At 47.0% G+C, this 17,957-nt stretch overlaps 1 protein-coding gene across 2 annotated transcripts in view; it reads right to left on the bottom strand.

Annotated features, from left to right (window-relative positions):
• Window positions 1–2,660: 2,660 nt before the first annotated feature.
• LOC133140749 (mediator of RNA polymerase II transcription subunit 15-like) overlaps window positions 2,661–17,957 on the bottom strand; it is a 70,752-nt gene continuing 55,455 nt past the window's right edge. For both annotated transcript variants that reach the window (XM_061260919.1, XM_061260921.1), the window contains 4 exons: window positions 10,886–11,047; window positions 9,370–9,517; window positions 7,722–7,856; window positions 2,661–3,950 (listed from right to left, as the gene is read on the bottom strand). In XM_061260919.1, the coding sequence (XP_061116903.1) occupies window positions 3,544–3,950; window positions 7,722–7,856; window positions 9,370–9,517; window positions 10,886–11,047 (852 nt within the window). In that variant the 3' untranslated portion in view covers window positions 2,661–3,543. The remainder of the gene's footprint in view (window positions 3,951–7,721; window positions 7,857–9,369; window positions 9,518–10,885; window positions 11,048–17,957) is intronic.

The following is a 17,957-nucleotide window of genomic DNA, read 5'->3' as shown; positions in this document are numbered from 1 at the left end:
GTGTCTGTCGACTCAATTCCACCTCCTCTTCTTCCAATATCACCATTTTGCTTAAGAGTTGATTTTCATCAAGATCAATGGCTGTACATCAAGGAAGGACTTTAAACAAATAATGACTGAATTAAAGCTCAAAAAAGTCTCAATTAGGAGAAATAAAGAGCTTTTCAATCAAATGTATAAAAATGTTAGCATCTCTCCTCAAAACCAAATGAAAGCATACAGCATATACAGTACACATATGGACATATAGTCGCCTATATTAGATGTACAATGCAGGAAAGTCATTGTAACACTATGACCAAAGCCAATAGGTTATTACAGCCGATTTGAGAATAATGTTCCTCTGATGTACAAAGAACTAAATATGAGCTTTGTTGTGTGACTCGAAAAATGACCACATTACAAGCGCATTAAAAGTTGGTGAGAAATATAATAGCCTATCAATGTAATAGGATATGAGCACATAAACCTAAAAGATAAGCACTCTATTTATGTAAGTTATACTTCCATCTGAATGCAATATTCAGAACATGCTGAACAGGGTAACACACCATTAGTTAAATAATGGGCGTTTCGCGTTGTTTGCGGGATTTTTAATGAAACAGATTTATAACTGGAGCGCAGATAATGCACACGACTCCCCGCATGAAGGATGTGATTACAGAAAGCCTGGTCTTAAGGGCCGCGTATTTCAGTGCTCTATTGAAGGAGTGCAGGCTGCTGCTTTTTAGGCCATTATATTTCCCCCTTTCTTTGGCAGCCATAAACAGATTTGTCAGGCGACTAGCACAACAACAGGCTAATCAGGTTATCTCCGCGTATAGAGGAAACTGCCGCCGCAGCTACAGCCCCAGCTAAAGGCCAGCGCGGATACAACGAGGGGCCCTTCATGCATTATTCACCAGCGAGCACAGAATTTAGGGAACAAAGGCTCTCTTTTTAAAAATTTAATTTCAGAAAACCGCAGAGAATTTCTAAAATGGCCTCTCCCATCTATCCCCATTTGCTGTTTGTCTGCCCGTCTCTTTTTGGCATCAGACCTGTCAGAGATGCACAAATACAGAGAGGTGACTGATGCGCCCTGCATGTACTTTAGTCTGGAGGGAGGGGAACATGAGGGGGATCAGCTGCCAGTGATGCTGACGGGTTACCAGGGGGATAGTGGGTGGGGGGCACACAGTGGAGAGGGGATTTCCATTCACTGATCACCTCTGTCGTGTCCCATAATGCTTTGCTTCACCAGTTCATTCAGAGAGCAGATATCACCACCCATGATGCAACCGCACAGCGCACTTAGCGGCAGGCTAATGGATGTAGGAGCACTACTGGTGGAATGAACATTACTGTCGACATTAACATAAAACATGCTGATGTACTGTATATTAGCCCTACTGTTAAAATATTGTTCATAGTTACCTGTGTTTGTGTTTTTTGTGTGTTAATGGTCAATGTTAACCTCCCTTCCTTAACATTCAAACATCTTACTTCACCCATCCCCAGCCTTCTAGGGAACCTGCAGAACAATCATAACCCAAAAGTAGGCAGAATCTTTCCAGATGGGAGGTGTCCAAGAGCTGTGTGTGCTAGATATGGGTATCTCAGTAATACACAGACACAAAAATCAGCCAGTAGGCTGGTCGTAAATCTGTTGTACTGAGCAGGCCATTACTTTGACCAACAATCATCAAATCTGAACCTCCAATCCAAATCCAGCCCTGGTTTTCTTTCCACCCAGGTAATTAGCTGAACCATTAGTGCTGCTGATTGGCTGAGTGACTGTCTACACACCTGACTCCCAGGTCAAGGGAGGGTGGAAAACCAGCAGTTCTTGGATCTTGATCTGATTATCCCTGACTTAGACATTTTCACACATGAACGGAAATGGAAATGGGCCTTTTTCTTGATAGTATTTCTGACATTATGAAAATAGATAAGATTCGTAGTCTGCCCACATGAATTTTATTAAAACTTGAGAACCAGGTCTCCTGATTGTGACACCTTTATTACCGAAGTTACTGAGCACAGGAATACGCCATCATTTTACTCCCAGTAGAGTAGCAGGTGTGAACCCCTAAGACATCGGCCTGATTACCACAGAATTCAGTCAGCGTGACCTTAAACATTACGGAACAAAGTACGCACACTACCCAAAAATAAACCTGAATGTAATACAGCTACATTTCAAATGTCAGACTTTGCCATTTCTCACAATTAACTTCTTACATAAATCATTTTCTGGACCGTTAGGCTGTAACATTACTATCGGTTCTTCTGGCTCTTCTGCCACTAACTCTACTGTTCTGTGGAATCTGAAGTCTGTTTTTCGTGTTGTCTGTATACTCTGTACGTGTTTAATCTTGGTTTTTTTTGTTTGCCGTTTGTTAATCTTTTAGATTGTTTGTGTAAATGCTGATTATCCTTTAATACCTATACTTGAGGATGTGTTACATATCGCACTGTCTGTATGTTTTGTGTTCCTTCTTTGGAAAAAAATGTTTGCACCTCGTTTTATATCCCAACAAGTCTGCAGAACTATATATACCTTTTTACAGTTTGTATTTGTATTCATTATTATTTTACATTACATATTTATGCAATATAAAATACCTACTGTACAATTAATGGTGTGTATCAGTGATTTTACAGCTGAAAGGGCAGAATTAACATTTGAATTTTAATAGGAAAAGGGCAGTGCTCACTTAAAACAAATGAAAGAGGTCAACTGAGTACAGGGAGAAAAACTCAAGTACAAAATAACATAAATGTGGCATTGTGCAAGTCCATAAACAGCTGCGTCTTTAGATACATATGATGGAGGCTGTCATAAGAACATTCAGTTGATATCACGCAGAACGTGGCTGAGGTGTGTGTGCCGGGTTGGGTTATCCAGGTGTGTCACATCTAATCATTTTCTCTCACAAAAAATACACAAAGGAAATATTTTCCATATTCGCACATTGTAAAAAGAAACCCGGCTTGTTTAGATACGTGTGTGTGCGTATGTCTGTCCGTGTGTGAGGAGTGTGCACGCGAGTATGTGCCCCCGGGAAAGACAGGCGTGCGGTAAGTGACTGGTCCGTCAGTGCTGCTGGGGGGTAATTAGCTCACACACAGGGACGGAGAGTTTAAATCATTAATGTGGCCTTGGGGTCCTGCAGCAGAACAGAGTGGCTCTGCCCGACTGTAAAAGCAGCACACCTGCATGTTTAATTCAGCTGAGGGGCTGTAACAGCCCCCAGCGCGGCGGGGCAGGGCCGGTATAAATAGACCTGGACTCTGCCTGACACCAGGAAACAAGGCCGCTAATGCTGCTCATTTCCGCACAGCAGCGAGCTGGGCTACCCCACGCCAGGACAGGGAGAGAGGGAGGGAGGGAGGGAGAGATAAGAAAGGAGAGAGAGCTCTGTGCTATTAACTCCAGTGTCTCTCTCCTGTCTGTGAGCTGGGCTCTGTGTCCCACTTCTCTGAGGACATGACAGGGCTCTGTCTCTGTGTGAGACCCCCTCCCCACCACTCAAACCCCCTTCCCAATGATGTCGGCTGCTAGCTCTGCCACTCCGGCCTGGGATTCATGCTTTTTCTCCCTGGGGGGCTCTTTCCCAGCCTGTGATTGGTTGGCCTCTGTGTGACCCGGGGCTGCTTGGATAGACCCGTCCTGGAGTTAGCGGGGGAGGGGGGGTTGGCCAGGGGGGGTGTCTCGGGCGAGCTCAGCTTTGGCGGTACCGCGGATGTTTCAGAGGCCTGGCCCCTCCCTCTCTCACTCAAGTTGGCCGCCTCCTCCTGACTCTTCCTCCTCCTCAACGCCCGCAGGCTCTCCTGCACCTCCTCCTCCTCCTGTCTGTGGAGCTGCAGCTCTGCGGCCGATCGCTCCCTCTGCTCCTCACACCTCCTCTGCAGCTCCTCCAGCGAGAGGAAGAACTCCCTCCCGTACTGAGACAGCGCCTCCTCTCCTACGACACACAGAGACAGCCAATCACACAGAGCCTCCTCTCCTACGACAGACAGAGACAGCCAATCACACAGAGCCTCCTCTCCTACGACACACAGAGACAGCCAATCACACAGAGCCTTCTCGCCTACGACACACAGACAGCCAATCACACAGAGCCTCCTCTCCTACGACACACAGAGACAGCCAATCACACAGAGCCTCCTCTCTTACGACACACAGATAGCCAATCACACAGAACCTCCTCTCCTATGACAGAGACAGCCAATCACACAGAGCCTCCTCTCCTACGACACACAGAGACAGCCAATCACAGAGCCTCCTCTCCTGTGACACACAGAGACAGCCAATCACACAGAACCTTCTCTCCTACGACACACAGAGCCTCCTCTCCTACGACACACAGAGACAGCCAATCACACAGAGCCTTGTCTCCAACTACACAGAGACACACTTAGCCAATCACCCACAGTAGAGGAGAGACACACAGCCAATCATACACAAGAGAGAAAGACACTCAGCCAATCAGACACAGGAAAGGAGACACTCAGCCAATCAGACACAGGAGAGAAGAGACAATCAGCACACAGCTGTGACATGCTACCTTTATGTCAGAATGGAAGAACTTCAGAAATAAAACACGAGACATACCGTACTTTAAAGCCTGTTAGCGGATATTAGCGGTTTGGACCAGCAAAGAAAAACAGAACGCATGAAGCAAAATGACAGTGAGAACATAAGACTGAGCAAGGTAGCATTTCACTTTCTCAGTCCAGAGGGTTTATGGGAGTTTTATTTGGGGGGGGGTGGGGGGGGAGAGACACACATGGTTGCAAGATCCTCACGCCTGTTTACATAAGAGGGCCTGATAACTGCAGCAGACGGTTTGCATTGTGGACGGCGTCGTGGGGAAGATTTACTGCGCGGTTCTGCGGTGGGAGGGGGGATGGGGGGGCTGGGTTGAACAGGGAGGAGGGGGGTACGGGAGTGTAAAATGAAATGCAGATAAATCCGGCCGCTTTTCTGATGTGTCTCGGAATGTGTCAGGAATGCCATAAATCCCGGCGCTCCGAGGGCTCACCTGGCTCCCAGCTCCGCGAAACATCCCCCTCTAACCCCACCCCCCCTCCTGGCTCTCTTGTCCCAGCATGCCCTGGGGCCAGGCTGACCTTCAGGGGTGGGGTCGTGGGGGAGGTGACTCGACCGGGTGTCAGGAATTAGCATATTCCCGTCTGAGGTCCCTATGGAGCGGGGCGGGATTCCGGCCGGGAGATAGACAGGTTCAGGGCCACAGCCCCCCCGCGGCAGACCCCTGACACGGAGACGCTGACACGGATAGACGTGCAGATAGCAGGTGAAGACAGAGGAACGGCCAGCACAGACACAAAGCCACAGAGATAAGGATTATACTATCTGTGAGCTGAGGGCTGGAATTGAGCTCCGTATCTGGTTATGAAACCCATCGCGTTCGGCCCAGTATCTCAGGGTACAAAGTGGATAACACTCCAAACGGAGAAATCCTGACACTGACAATAAAATGACACTGCCTGAACAAAATGGACCAAACTGCCAGAGCGAGAGAGAGTGAGTGTGCTATAAGTGGCCCTGACTCGCCCTGACTCACTGCCTCCACAGCACAGCCTGTGTTACTGCTTCCGTCAGGAACAAGGGCAACAGCACAGCTACGGAGCGCTTATAAACCCACAATGCTGACGTGGCACAGACAGACAAACATCTCCACAAAAACAGAAATAATTGGTTACATTTGATGTTTATTTTCTCTGGAAATGCCACCGGGCGCATCTTTAAATGGCGCGTTTTAAACGAACTGTGTAATTGGCAGATCGGGGAGCTGAGTACGAACGAGGGGACAGCGACGAGATAAGGGCGGAGTGACAAACAAAGCGCTTCTCCCCGAGTGGCACATCACAAGGCCGGTTCAGAGTTACGAGGCTCCAGAGGAGGGCACATCAAAGGAACAGGGCCAAATGCTGAGATTTGGCAAAACACCTCCAGCCAGTAAAACAACACGATTTTATCTGAGGGCTGCTATAAAAGAGCCATTCCTCTCCCCCTTGTGTAAATATTTAACACCCGACCCCCCCCTCCACACAGTGGTGCACTCTGGGTAGGACCACACGCAACAGTCAGGCCACCTAGGGTAAGCCCCAAACATCTCACTCTAACCCCAGTCCAGCAGGCTGTTTGTGTTGGACTAACCCAGACCGCCATTAATTAGCATCAATTTCCCCTTTTTTGGACGAGGATATTTTGTCCTGGAAAAGCATGTGTTGGAACTGCAGAACCTCCATCCAGCTTTTCCATGTGATGATGATATTATTTCTTGTCACAGGTGTTAAATGACAGCTGAATAAAGGCAAACATTTCAATGTTAAAAACACAAAAAGCAACGTGTGCATTTCAGCACCTGTGCGAAACAGCTTAGTGCGCAGAAATCGACTAATGTGCAAAACGTGCAAATTGGCTGGAAAATTAAAGGCTTGCTTTATTTTATTGTTTATTTTTTGTCTTAAGTGTGTTCATTTGCTTCGCTAACTAGCTGCGCTGTCAATAAAAACACCCGCATTCTGGGTTAGCGTCGATTTAAGAGGTGAAAAGAGACATGATTTAGCTGGGAAAGAATGCAGCTGACAGCCATTATGGCTCTATGTGTCACATTCCTGTCCTATGGAGCGGCTCCAGTCGCCACCGATTGCACAGAGCTCCAGTTTGTCAGAGTCTCCTCAGTGTGTAAGCGGCTCCGCTGCTCCCTTCGCTGGGACAGTCTGGCTCCTGTGAGCGCTGTGTTTGTGACAGGTGTCTGTTCAGCCTGCCTCTCGTTTATGAGTGCCCGTTTACGAGTCCCGGGGCGGATGACATAATGGACCCGCCTCCCTCGCCTAACCGGGGTGGGAAAGAGAGAGAGACCCTCTGAGTGGGTGATGTCAGAGGGCCAGAGGTCTGAAGAGCCCAGAATCACTGAACCCTTACCTATACCCTAACCCCCCTAACACTAACCTTAACCCAACCCCCCTAACCCTAACCCTAACTACCCCAACACTAACCCTGCTAACCCTGGGCCCACTGCACACTGCACACTGAGGAGCTTAGAATCGCCCTAAGCCTAACCCTAACCCCCCTAACCCCTGTAACCCTAACCTCGGGTCTGTACACTGCTCTTACAGCCCGTCTGGGCCGTGTGTGTAAACACGTCACACACAACTCATTAGGCTTAAATCAAACCGTTTAAATAGGGTGTGTGTTCACGCAGCATACCAGACCAGTGGGGTAAGCAGCGTCTCCATGGTGACCGCCCATACCAACGAGTGTGACCATGGCCATGGCAATGCCCCTGCAAAGCATGGAGCCACTGTATTTCAAAATTAATTACCGGGCAATAAAATGTTTCCACAGCGATGTGATTTAGGCTGCGTTGGCATGTTTTAACGTATGGGAGGATTTGCGAGCTCTGCTGTGTGTCACGGGCGTAACTAAACGGGCCGATGGCGGGATTAAAGAGTCCTGACCATCGACGTTGAGGTCAAGCCATTAGCATTAGCCGCACAGAGAACTACATGACGGTGTTTTACACTTCACATAGGATCGGTTGTAAAGCTGTGAACACCAGTCTAGTCCCAACGTAGATAGGCCAGGTCTGTAAGTAATAAGCACAGGAACCACAGTACCAAGACAAATACAAAAACAAATACATAAGTCCTGAATGAGTAAAATGTAGAGTAAAATGTAAATGCCCGGTTGGGGATGACTGTACCTTGGTTCTTCGCCGGGTCAAGAGCCTCCACTGCCTCCTGGATCTGAGGGGCGCTGGCCTTAAAGGCCGTCAGGAACGCCCGGAGCGCAGGCTCAGACGCACAGCTCTTCAGACCCTCGTAACAGGACAGCACGTCTGGGAGAGAGAGGACGCAAGGTGAGCTGGGCTCAGTCAGCTACAGGCCGGGGTGGGCACTGGTCTCCCAGAGCGAAGCGCGACCCGAACAGCCGCGGTGAACACCCAGCTGCATCACGGATTAAAGCCAATAAATACTGCAGGTCCATTCAGTAACGTGTGTGTGTATAACAGGCTCATTACCCAGGGCATGTTTAAGCATGAATCAAATATTAAACGCTATCAATTTTAAACAAAGGTGATACAAAAAGAACCTGACAAATGGAAGGAGAAGCCATGGACCTTAATGCTTCTCCACAGACCCCCGGTCCAGAATAATCCAGGCCAGGTCTTTTCCCACATCACTCATGGCTATAGCCTTGGCAGGCGAGCCCTGGTGGTACTCGGATGGTATTGGGTTGGCACCCATGAAGCGTGTAAACTGGGCACCACTGTGCCACGCGGGCGCCATTTTGTGCCTGAACGCTCACCACACACCAGAGGTGGAAGGGAAGGGAGAGAACAGCTTTTGCCAATTGAATCAGGGGATGATTAGGAGACAGATTGAAAAAGCCAGGTTGGGAATTTAGCCAGGACACTGGGGAACCCCCTACTCTTTGTGAAGAAGTTTCATGTGATCCCTTAACGACCACAGTGAGTCTGGGCCTCAGTTAATATCTCATCAGAAAGATGGTAGTCACACATGGGTGGAGGTGCCAGGGGCCCTCTAGGGGGTCTGAATGTGGGACCGTACTGTACTGGTGGGCTTGTGGTGCAATCCAGGCCAGCTGTGGACAGATGTGAGCAGATGCCTCCTGACACTGTGAAGAATGGGGATGACATCATGTCCAGTGCGTATCCGCCAGGTGCTGCTAATCTGTGCCGCTGGGTGAGACGCTCGAACAGCATCAGCCCCCTCAGAAATAAAGAACAGCCTCCCTAATAATACTCCTAACGGCGGCCATTTTGTCACATCCAAGCTCAGGGTACAGGTTCAGGTTTTACGGAACTCACCTTTTCACCTTTTCACATTGCTGCTTTTTTGTTTGTGCAGTCTGCTTGACAGAAACACAACACCACCCCACCTCCTAACACCCCCGCCCCCCCCCCCAGACCTGTCACTCATCTCCCCCCAGCAGAGAAAGGCAGAGGAACCATCACCATAATTCACCCCCCCACTGAGACACAGCACGCACACCCTGTCTGACCCACTTCAGAGCCAACCCCCGTGGCTCAAAATGGCTGCTGAGCCGTCATTAGGCCCTGAGATCAGCACTGAGCTGTGCGCTCTGATACATCAACATGGGATCGGCCCTGTGCAACGCTCCTCTCTCTTTCTCCTTCTCTCCATCGCTCGCCCGACCTGGGAGAGGTTACTTCATTTAATTTCCCACCAGCTGGTGACTCAAAGCACTTTACAGTGATGAGGGGGAAACCACCCACATTGGGTCGCTCTCGTGATGTCACACACCACATACCCCCACGCAGAGCACGGAATGGCCGTCTCCGTGGAAACGAGCGCTTTGTCAGTTACCTTGCAGCGGGGAGCAGAGGGTCTGCGACACGTTGTCCTGGAAGGCCCGGTAGGCCTGGCGTATGGCGGTGAGGAGCCCCTCGGCGTGCTGAACCTGCAGGCTGTACAGCGAGCGGTGGAAATCCAGCTCCGCCTCCAACGCCTCCACCTGTGTTTCCAACCACAACCCAGCAAACAGCGTTTACTCAGCTCCAATCCACCGGCCTAGCCTTCCCTCTCCTGTCAGACACAAAGCTTATCTAATACCCCGATTCATTCGCCTGATTCAAACACCCGATTCAAAGGCCTGATTCAGTCATCCGATCCAAACCCGATTCAATCACAGGTATCTCTACAGCGTTGCACATCGATTCAGTGTAAAATCTGTTTAGTGCTCCACTCCTGCGTTTAACGGTCAGGTATCGATCGTGTATGCCAGATTCACACATCAGAAAGGCCCGGGGCACAAACACACAGGTGTGTCAGAGTGTGTATCTTCCCGACATGGTTTAATCTCACACTCACGCAGGACTCTAACACAAGGGGCTGGGGTGCGCTCCAGACAACACATCAGAATCTACACACCGCACACAAAGCAGCGCGCTGGGCGGAGAATGCCGATAAATAATCACTAACGGATGAAAAGGAGAGAAAGGGCAGCGAGGTGTTTACTGCCTGGGTGACTGCTGGAGTGAAACGGTGAGCTTTAGTGTGCCGTCGATAAGGCCTGAGACTGGACACTGTGATCTGTAAACACGCAGTAAAGCCTCACAAACGCCTGTGTGTGTGTGTGTGTGTGTGTGTGTGTGTGTGAGAGAGAGGTGGCTCAGTGCGCATAACTCAGAGCAGACCTCTATCATCATTAATAATTGATACATCTCGCTCGCTTCTCTGTGGGCACGTGTGTTAGCGCTCTAACCTGAAACAACAGCTCTGAATCTCTGAGGGAGGGGCGACGGGGGGTTAGCGTAGAACACTCAGCCCCGATGGAGTCACACAAGCGAGTGCACAAGTATTTATCAGGGTACATGTAGCTACACATATTGTATTAACAATCATTTCACCTCCTGCAACTTCATCTTGCAGTGCAGAATATCGGTGCAAGAATGTCATACATCATTTGTACCATATGTTCATTCCTCCTTTTATAGTTATTCACTGCACTGTATTAGTCTCATAAACCGTACATTCATGCATACATATTCTAATTTATTGTTATTATTACATGTGAATATTGGCTTCATCAGAACGTGGTGTGTATACTTTAATCAACTTACATGATATTTTACTGTAACTATGGACTATAGAGTGCAATATTGGATATTTGAAGGCATCTTGTAAATATAAATAAATGGATGTTTGAAAGAAAGGGAGGGTAACAGGCACATTAACCCTTTAATGTCCTCACTAAGAATAAAGCAATCTAAAGTCCCACATATTTTTCAACAAGATATCCTGAGTGTAAAGCAATGGTGCACAGCCAGAGCAGGCTGGTGGTCTGTATGTAACTGACGGGAGGATGATGTCATCAGCGCACCTGTTGCCGGGCGATGAGGGCTTGGTAATTAGCAGCTCGGGCGATGGCCTGGGCCGCCCTCCTGGCCCTCTGCTGGGGGGCCCCGCGGGGGAACGAGGGCAGGACGGAGAGCACGGCTTGAGCACTCAGAGCCTGGGTCACCTGCTGCTGCTGTTCGCTGGGCTGGGGGAGAGAGAGAGAGAGAGAGAGAGAGAGAGAGAGAGAGAGAGAGAGAGAGAGAGAGACAGAGAGAGAGAGAGAGAGAGAGAGAGAGAGAGGAGCAATACAGTACAAAATATGAGTGGGCTGAATGCATTGCTGCTTTTAATCACGTGTCACTTTTGTATTTTGCAGAAATACCAGCATACATACATACATACATACATACAGACGTGCATGCATACATACATACATGCATACATGCATACATACAGACATACATACATACATACATACATATACACACACACACACACACACACACACACACACACACACACACATACATTTTGCCTTCAACAGAACATTTTTAGAAACAGAGCATGCTCAAATGGCATTGCTAAAATAATAAAAACAGGGTCGCGTTATCCTCCAAAATAATCATAGAAATAATCAGGGAAAGACTTCTGTGACAAACAACCAGCCAAACAAATAATTGTGTTTCTGGGAGAAATAAAATGTGTACTGGTAGCCCACAACATTCTACATTCAGACATTCTATCTCGGCAGTAGCAAGCTCATTGCAACGTCACATCTCACATTTAATTCAAACAACAATAGTCGCCATAGCTGGATTATCTACACATTTTGTCTGGCACTGGATATGCTTTTATGTGGCAGCCGATACATAAATATCACCACGCGCAGTGAAGATATTCAATGGAACCTGTTTTAACTGTGCTGTTTAAGATCTGCCTCTTTCGCTGTAGCCTTCGTAAATAAGACTTACAAAAATAAGAATAATTTCAGGCAGACTGTGGCCACACCAACACACCCTCGTCAGGCCGCATTTTGCGCTGCAAGTTTCACGTACATAAATCAGAACCCCTCGGATACAACCCCATTCCCCCTGCCCAAATGGGCCCAGGACCTCTGGTATGGCTCTCACTGTGAGGCAAGGCTGAACAAGCACAACCTCAATGCTCTGCATAAGGCTCAAAACCACCAATAAGCATCAGAGCAAAGTAGACTCATCATAAATTAGCCGGTTAACTCAAAGCTTAAAATAATGCACAATGTCACCTCACTGTATCCTGCATCAGCGCTTTAAAAAAGGCTCTTTCTTTCTCTTCCACCAAAAGTGCTTTGCCCGATAGCAGCCCATGTTGACGGCTGGGTGACATCGGCCGCTGCATCTATAGCTCATTCCTTAAAAGGGAAGTAGGGGGGAAAATGGTAGGAAAGAACGAACACAAGAAAAGACAAGCAATTTTCTGCCAAACAGTTGGAAGCTTGTAGTGAGGCGCGGCAATCTTCTGATCCAGCAGAGCCGTAATGGCAGAGACAGACCCCACTCCAGCCAGGAAAACCAGCACTCCACGGAAAAACAGCCAACCCGGCCAAGCGCTCCGCTGAAGGACGGCCGGAGCGCCTCCCAAGCAGGAGAAAAACAAGCGGTGAGAAGCTCCAAAAACCCCCCCAACACCAAAACACCAGGGATCGAGCCTGGAAAACTGGCAAAGGCACTCTACTGACACGCTAAGGCCAAAACATTTGACTCCCAGCAGAGAGTAGACCTGCTGAACAGGGTTAGAGCAAAACTAACGAGAGGTTAACGAGAGAGCCAGTCTATCTCAGAGACTGCTTCTCTTCATGATTCAATCTCAAACCCCAACAACACTGCAGTTTCAATTTCAGATAAAGTTTCTTCCTTCATGTGTATGTCAACTGTTTCCAGACTTTTCTCTTTCCCGTCTACAAAATGGCAGAAATACTGCTGTGTAACATTATTACACGGGAGGCTGTTATTTTGAATCGGGCCATTGTGAAGGTTTTGCTAGATCGGTTAAACTGGTGCTAAAACTGGTGAAATGGCCCTTTAAAGTGGCCCCATCTCAGAGATAGGAAGAGGAGATAAATGTAGCCGATAAATGTAGTCTTTGAAAAAACAGGGACTTTTTAAAAACAAAATGACAGTCTCTGTATTCTGAATATCTTTCTGTGCATGCACACATCCCTTGTGAGGGGATGCTATGCTCCTCAGGGGATGCTAAATACTGTTAGCCTTTCTTTGATACTCTCTTGCGTATGTCCTGTTAAAGAACCACAATATGAAAGCTTCTCTTCTCTAAATGAAACTACTATCACTAAGTTATTCTTATTATTTTCATATCTGGGCCTTTACGCCAATTTTCTGCTGGAAGAAAGTATTTGGGAAAGAGGGAAAGCATTTAGCTGAGGGAAAGCATTTAGCTGGGCTAAGTCCCCTGCTCTTAAAAATTGGGGCTCATTCTGCTTTTTTTTTCTCCTCTTTCATCTTTTACTTGCTCAACCGATCAGGAGAAAAAGAAATGAAGACAGGGAAAAAATTGAGAGAACATGAATTGGGCAAATGAAATGTCCTTACTCCTTCAAGCGTCAGTTACGGAAGTGGGAGATGGGGAGATGGGGAGTGGATCCAAAGGTTGATCATTTACACGTCAGGCTTTCGGAAAAAATACTTTGCAAAGGATGCGCTCATGTTTCCCTGCTGAAAGGCAAGACTGGGATTCCCTCACTTCTACTTCTAGCTCCTAGAAGGACGGGTTGGAATGTCCACTACGGTAGTAGCAGTATCATTAGCAATGAGCATCATTAGCTTAGCATGCAGTGTGCTGTCATGTAGTCAGAGCAAACTCAGAGCAAGATGCTCAGAAAAGCCCCGTCCTGCTGAGCTTTAAGTATTTCCCCTTCAGATAAAGTGGAGCTCTTTGCCAGCACTTTCTCTCCCAGGGAAAGGGTTAAGTGTTCCCAAACGCTCTCTCCTTCGAGAAGTTTGGGAAGAGGGGAAACAGTGAGGCGAAACAGGCCAGAGGAGATTAAACAGTCTGATCATTACTCCAGAGTAATCTAGAAAAGGTCACAGGCTAAAAGCCTCCTACATCACTGTTTACTATTAAAAGTATAATACAGGCTGGTGATAGATTTAGCCGGTGTGGATAAACACCTTCCCTTGTGATGACAAGACGGGAGGTTGCCCCCCCCTCCCCATGAAAGAGCTGAGAGAGAGATGGACTAAGCCCCCTTTGAAGCAAGGGGGGGGATTATAACTTCCAGTAGAGACGAGGAGAGAGCCAGAATATTACTCAGGGAAAGGAGACACATGAACATTTTATTTGGATTACACCAGATCATTTCTCAGGGCGTCCATGTTTAATTATGCCTGCTGGAACTCGTCTGCCATCGTCTTTCCAGAGCTCATAAAAACCTCCAGCTCCACTCGCGTCCCAATTAGTTCCCACTTAGATATGTTTGGAAAATAGGTCATTTAAAAAATATATTTCTTTTTTTAACATTTATAGCTAATTGAGAAAATATTAAATTAAAAATATGAGCCATATGCACACAGGGTTTTAATGATGAAGCTGTGGAATATTAATGAGGCAGTCTGTGGAGTAACCACCACAGAAGCTTTGGAAAAAGTGACTCTTGCATGCTGGGATAGACCGAGGCAGCAGATTGTGGCGCAGCGAGGCAGCAGAGAGGGCGAGATGTTTTCAGGAGTCTGTTTCATCTCTTCCTGTGTCACCGGCTTTGAAGGGAGAGCCCAGGAGCGCCTCAACACGACTGTTTACAGTGCCGAGGACCAGGAGGACACGAGTGAGCAGTTTCTGCAAACACTGCTGAACGGGTGTTAAACCCTCTCCTAGAGAGCGCTAAACGAGACTTCCCACACAAGTACGGTACACCAGTTAAAGGTGCTTATTTCACCCAGGCATTATTAATAACCCTCCATCTCTCCTGGTTTTCCTCGGTAATCCCCCAAATTGGGAAGCCTGCTGCCTAGTGGCTGAGGTACATGACTGGGATCCGGAAAGTTAGTGGTTCAAGCCCTGGTGTAGCTACAATAAGCCACATGAGCAAGATAAAAGCGTTAGCTAAATAACACATTATTATGATTCTAATTTGTAATGAAATGTTATGGCAGCTGCAGTTCTGTAGGGGGCGCTACAGCAGACTTGTGCCCAGCTCTGATGCACTCGCCCAATAGCACGCTAGCCAGTTTCCGACACTGTAGGCCACACAGTACAGCAGGAGAGCTAGCCTTCGGTAGCCCTAACAGCACTGGCCATTCAGTAGCACTAATTACCCAGGAGAAAAGAAAACCAGGGCTGGAATTGGATTCAAGGGACATATTTGATGAGCCCTGATCTCAGCTGTAGGAGCCCAGCTTCCTTTGTGACAGGCAGAATGCCCCAAGTCCAGAGCAGCTGCTCGTTTCTCAACAGAATTCAGGGCTCAAACAAAATAAACCTCAATTAATTTCTCTGTACTTCTACACCAAAGCAGTGTTATTATAATTCTTTTATTATCCAGAGAAGAGCCTGCTCTTGGCTCCAGAGAGGAAACTTGTGTATCCAGTCTCTCCTGTGGGACTGCCCCCCTGCCACCTGTCCCTTTGCACATGCTCACTGAGTCCGTTTAGCCGTCTGCCAATTAGGCGCTAATTCATCGGCGGCGGCTCGAGGTTCCGCGGCAGGGCTGTGATCTTTCCGGACAGATCAGGTGTCCGAGTCGCTGCTGAAGCTCATCCAATTAATTACAAAATTGGGTTTTGCGCTTGGGGGGAAAAGCGGGTCAGATTTATTGTACAGAACGTTTAGGGTTTAGGGCGACCGAGCGCACTGCAGAACACATGCACCCAGCTGTCGAACAGCCCTTCAAAAGAGGAAAAAATCACACCAGTTTATTGAATATGATTGGCTGATGGCTCAGTTTTTTTGTATTTTTTTTTGGTGGGGAGGGTTTGAAATAAAGGAGTCTCTTTGTAACTGTAAGGCTTTAACAAATTTAATGATCCACATTCGGTTGAATCAGCTGTATAATGTATCTGTATAAGTTGAAAATGTTTTATGCTTGATAGCTCCTGGCTAAAAGACAGCCGACAGAAATAAGCTGAAATTGCAAACGGAATAAAACGCATGAAAATCAGTGGGTAGAGCTAACCGAGGGTGGACACACTCAAACCTTCTCCCCATTTTCTAACTTAATCATTCTCTTTGAGGAGACACTTCAGAAGATGATAAAATAGGATAGGATACACATATACTTCTTTCCGAGCCAAGAAAGGGGTGATTTAAAACAAGTCTTTGTTTGAGTAGAGTCCTTCTGTGTGTCTGAGTCAAAGAGAAAATGATGATGGAGCCTGAATCTCTCAGAAAGACGTGGTGAGAAGCTTATCCCGGCAGGAAATTTACCGGCACACTTTTATTCTCTCCTACAGGCGAGACGCTCTTCTGGCTCTATCAAAAAAATAAAAAAATAAAAAGAGAATGCTTTTTTCATCTCAGCAGTATTCCATCTTCCAACAGAGATGGAAAGAAAAAAAAGCTATCTTGCAGAGCCATTTTCAAAACAACAAGGCTAGGCTACACGCTAAGAGAACAGAGCAGAACCAGTTTATTCCGGACCCAGACCTTAACAGGCTTCACAATTCCCCATTAAAAAACAATAAAAAAATCAAATAAAATGTAAAAGAATATAATAATAACAAAAACAAGTATATTTTCCATCAAGTGTTCAGTCCTACAGTAAGAGGTGTTACAGGGAGCTCCGGCTGCAGTTTAACCCAGTGCATAGAGGGCTGACTCTCTGCAGGTCCCCCCAGCCAAAACACCATTACCCCTCATGTTACAGCACCCCTCTCCCTGCCACACAGCCCCGACACACAAAGCCAATCTCCGCGATAAAACACCCAAATTAGGCGGCCAACTCTGAGTAATTGAACCTGTGTTCACCCCACATGCGATGGCACAGGCTTCCACTTTAATGGTTCACAGCCGGCGGTGGAAGGAACTCACACCTATTAGCCGTGTAACTATATTATACCCAACAGCAGCCGCACAAATAAAACCGCAGCGGACAGAAAGTGATTCAGTAACGCTGAACCGGATCAGTAATATTAGCCTAATGGATCTGCATTTTCATATCATCGTATTACTGAATAAATGCCATTTGCCTTGAGCGGATAGCATGGTGGGAACGGGTTCCAGAAGAGTGAATGAGGAAGATCTGCTTTCCTAAACAGCAAAGCTAAAAGCACCGGAGTGATACGCCCAGGGTGTGCTGTCATCATCTCTACAGCGTCTGCTGTCCGCCTCGGGTGTGACGGATGGATCTCTCTTTATTAAAACTGTAACGCTGGTGGTGGATAAAAGCTCACCCCCACCACACACACACACACACACACACACACACACACAGACCCTGGGCCCCCCTTTGTCTCCTCCATAATGGGGCAGGTGTGTGAATCACGGTTTGGGGGGAGAGGTGGTGATGACACCTCACACCTTTAGAGGAAGACAAAAAAAGCCAATTTGAGAGGGCGACAGAGTGCAAATACGAGGGGAATCTGGATGTGTAGAGAGAGAGAAATAATTTAAATTAATGGCACAACGTAGGCGACCTGAAATTATATACAGCCAGAAATTTCTAGCAAAAAAAAAAACAAAAAAAAATGTTGGGTTTTTTTTTTTTTTTTCTCCACCACCACCCCCACTTCAGGGAACAACTTTTGAATTTTACAAACATAGCAAAACATTTGACATACATTAAACAATATTTGGTTGGAAAGGAAAGTCAGTGCCGTACATGCAATGTGAATACGAATTTACAGATAATAATGACAAAAAAGGAAAAATGATATAACAAAATAACAGTAATAATATCCTAAAAATACGAACAGTTTTAGCCTAACTTTATGAATTCTAATAATATTTACAGTTTCAGTGCTTTTTCAATGCAATTAATTCGTTCTGACTAAATTATTTCCTTTCCCTTTCTCCTACTTATTTCTTTCTTCCCTTTGTCTTTTTTTCAATGTGGCCTATCACCAACCCTCAGCCTGTATAATTAAACTATATTTATAATTTCCCTGAGATACCAAGGTTTCTTC

Source organism: Conger conger, chromosome 11 (genome assembly GCF_963514075.1).
Source record: "Conger conger chromosome 11, fConCon1.1, whole genome shotgun sequence".
Classification (NCBI taxonomy): domain Eukaryota; kingdom Metazoa; phylum Chordata; class Actinopteri; order Anguilliformes; family Congridae; genus Conger; species Conger conger.
The sequence above is the reverse complement of the archived record's forward strand: the minus strand, read 5'-3'. Positions and strand labels throughout refer to the sequence as shown.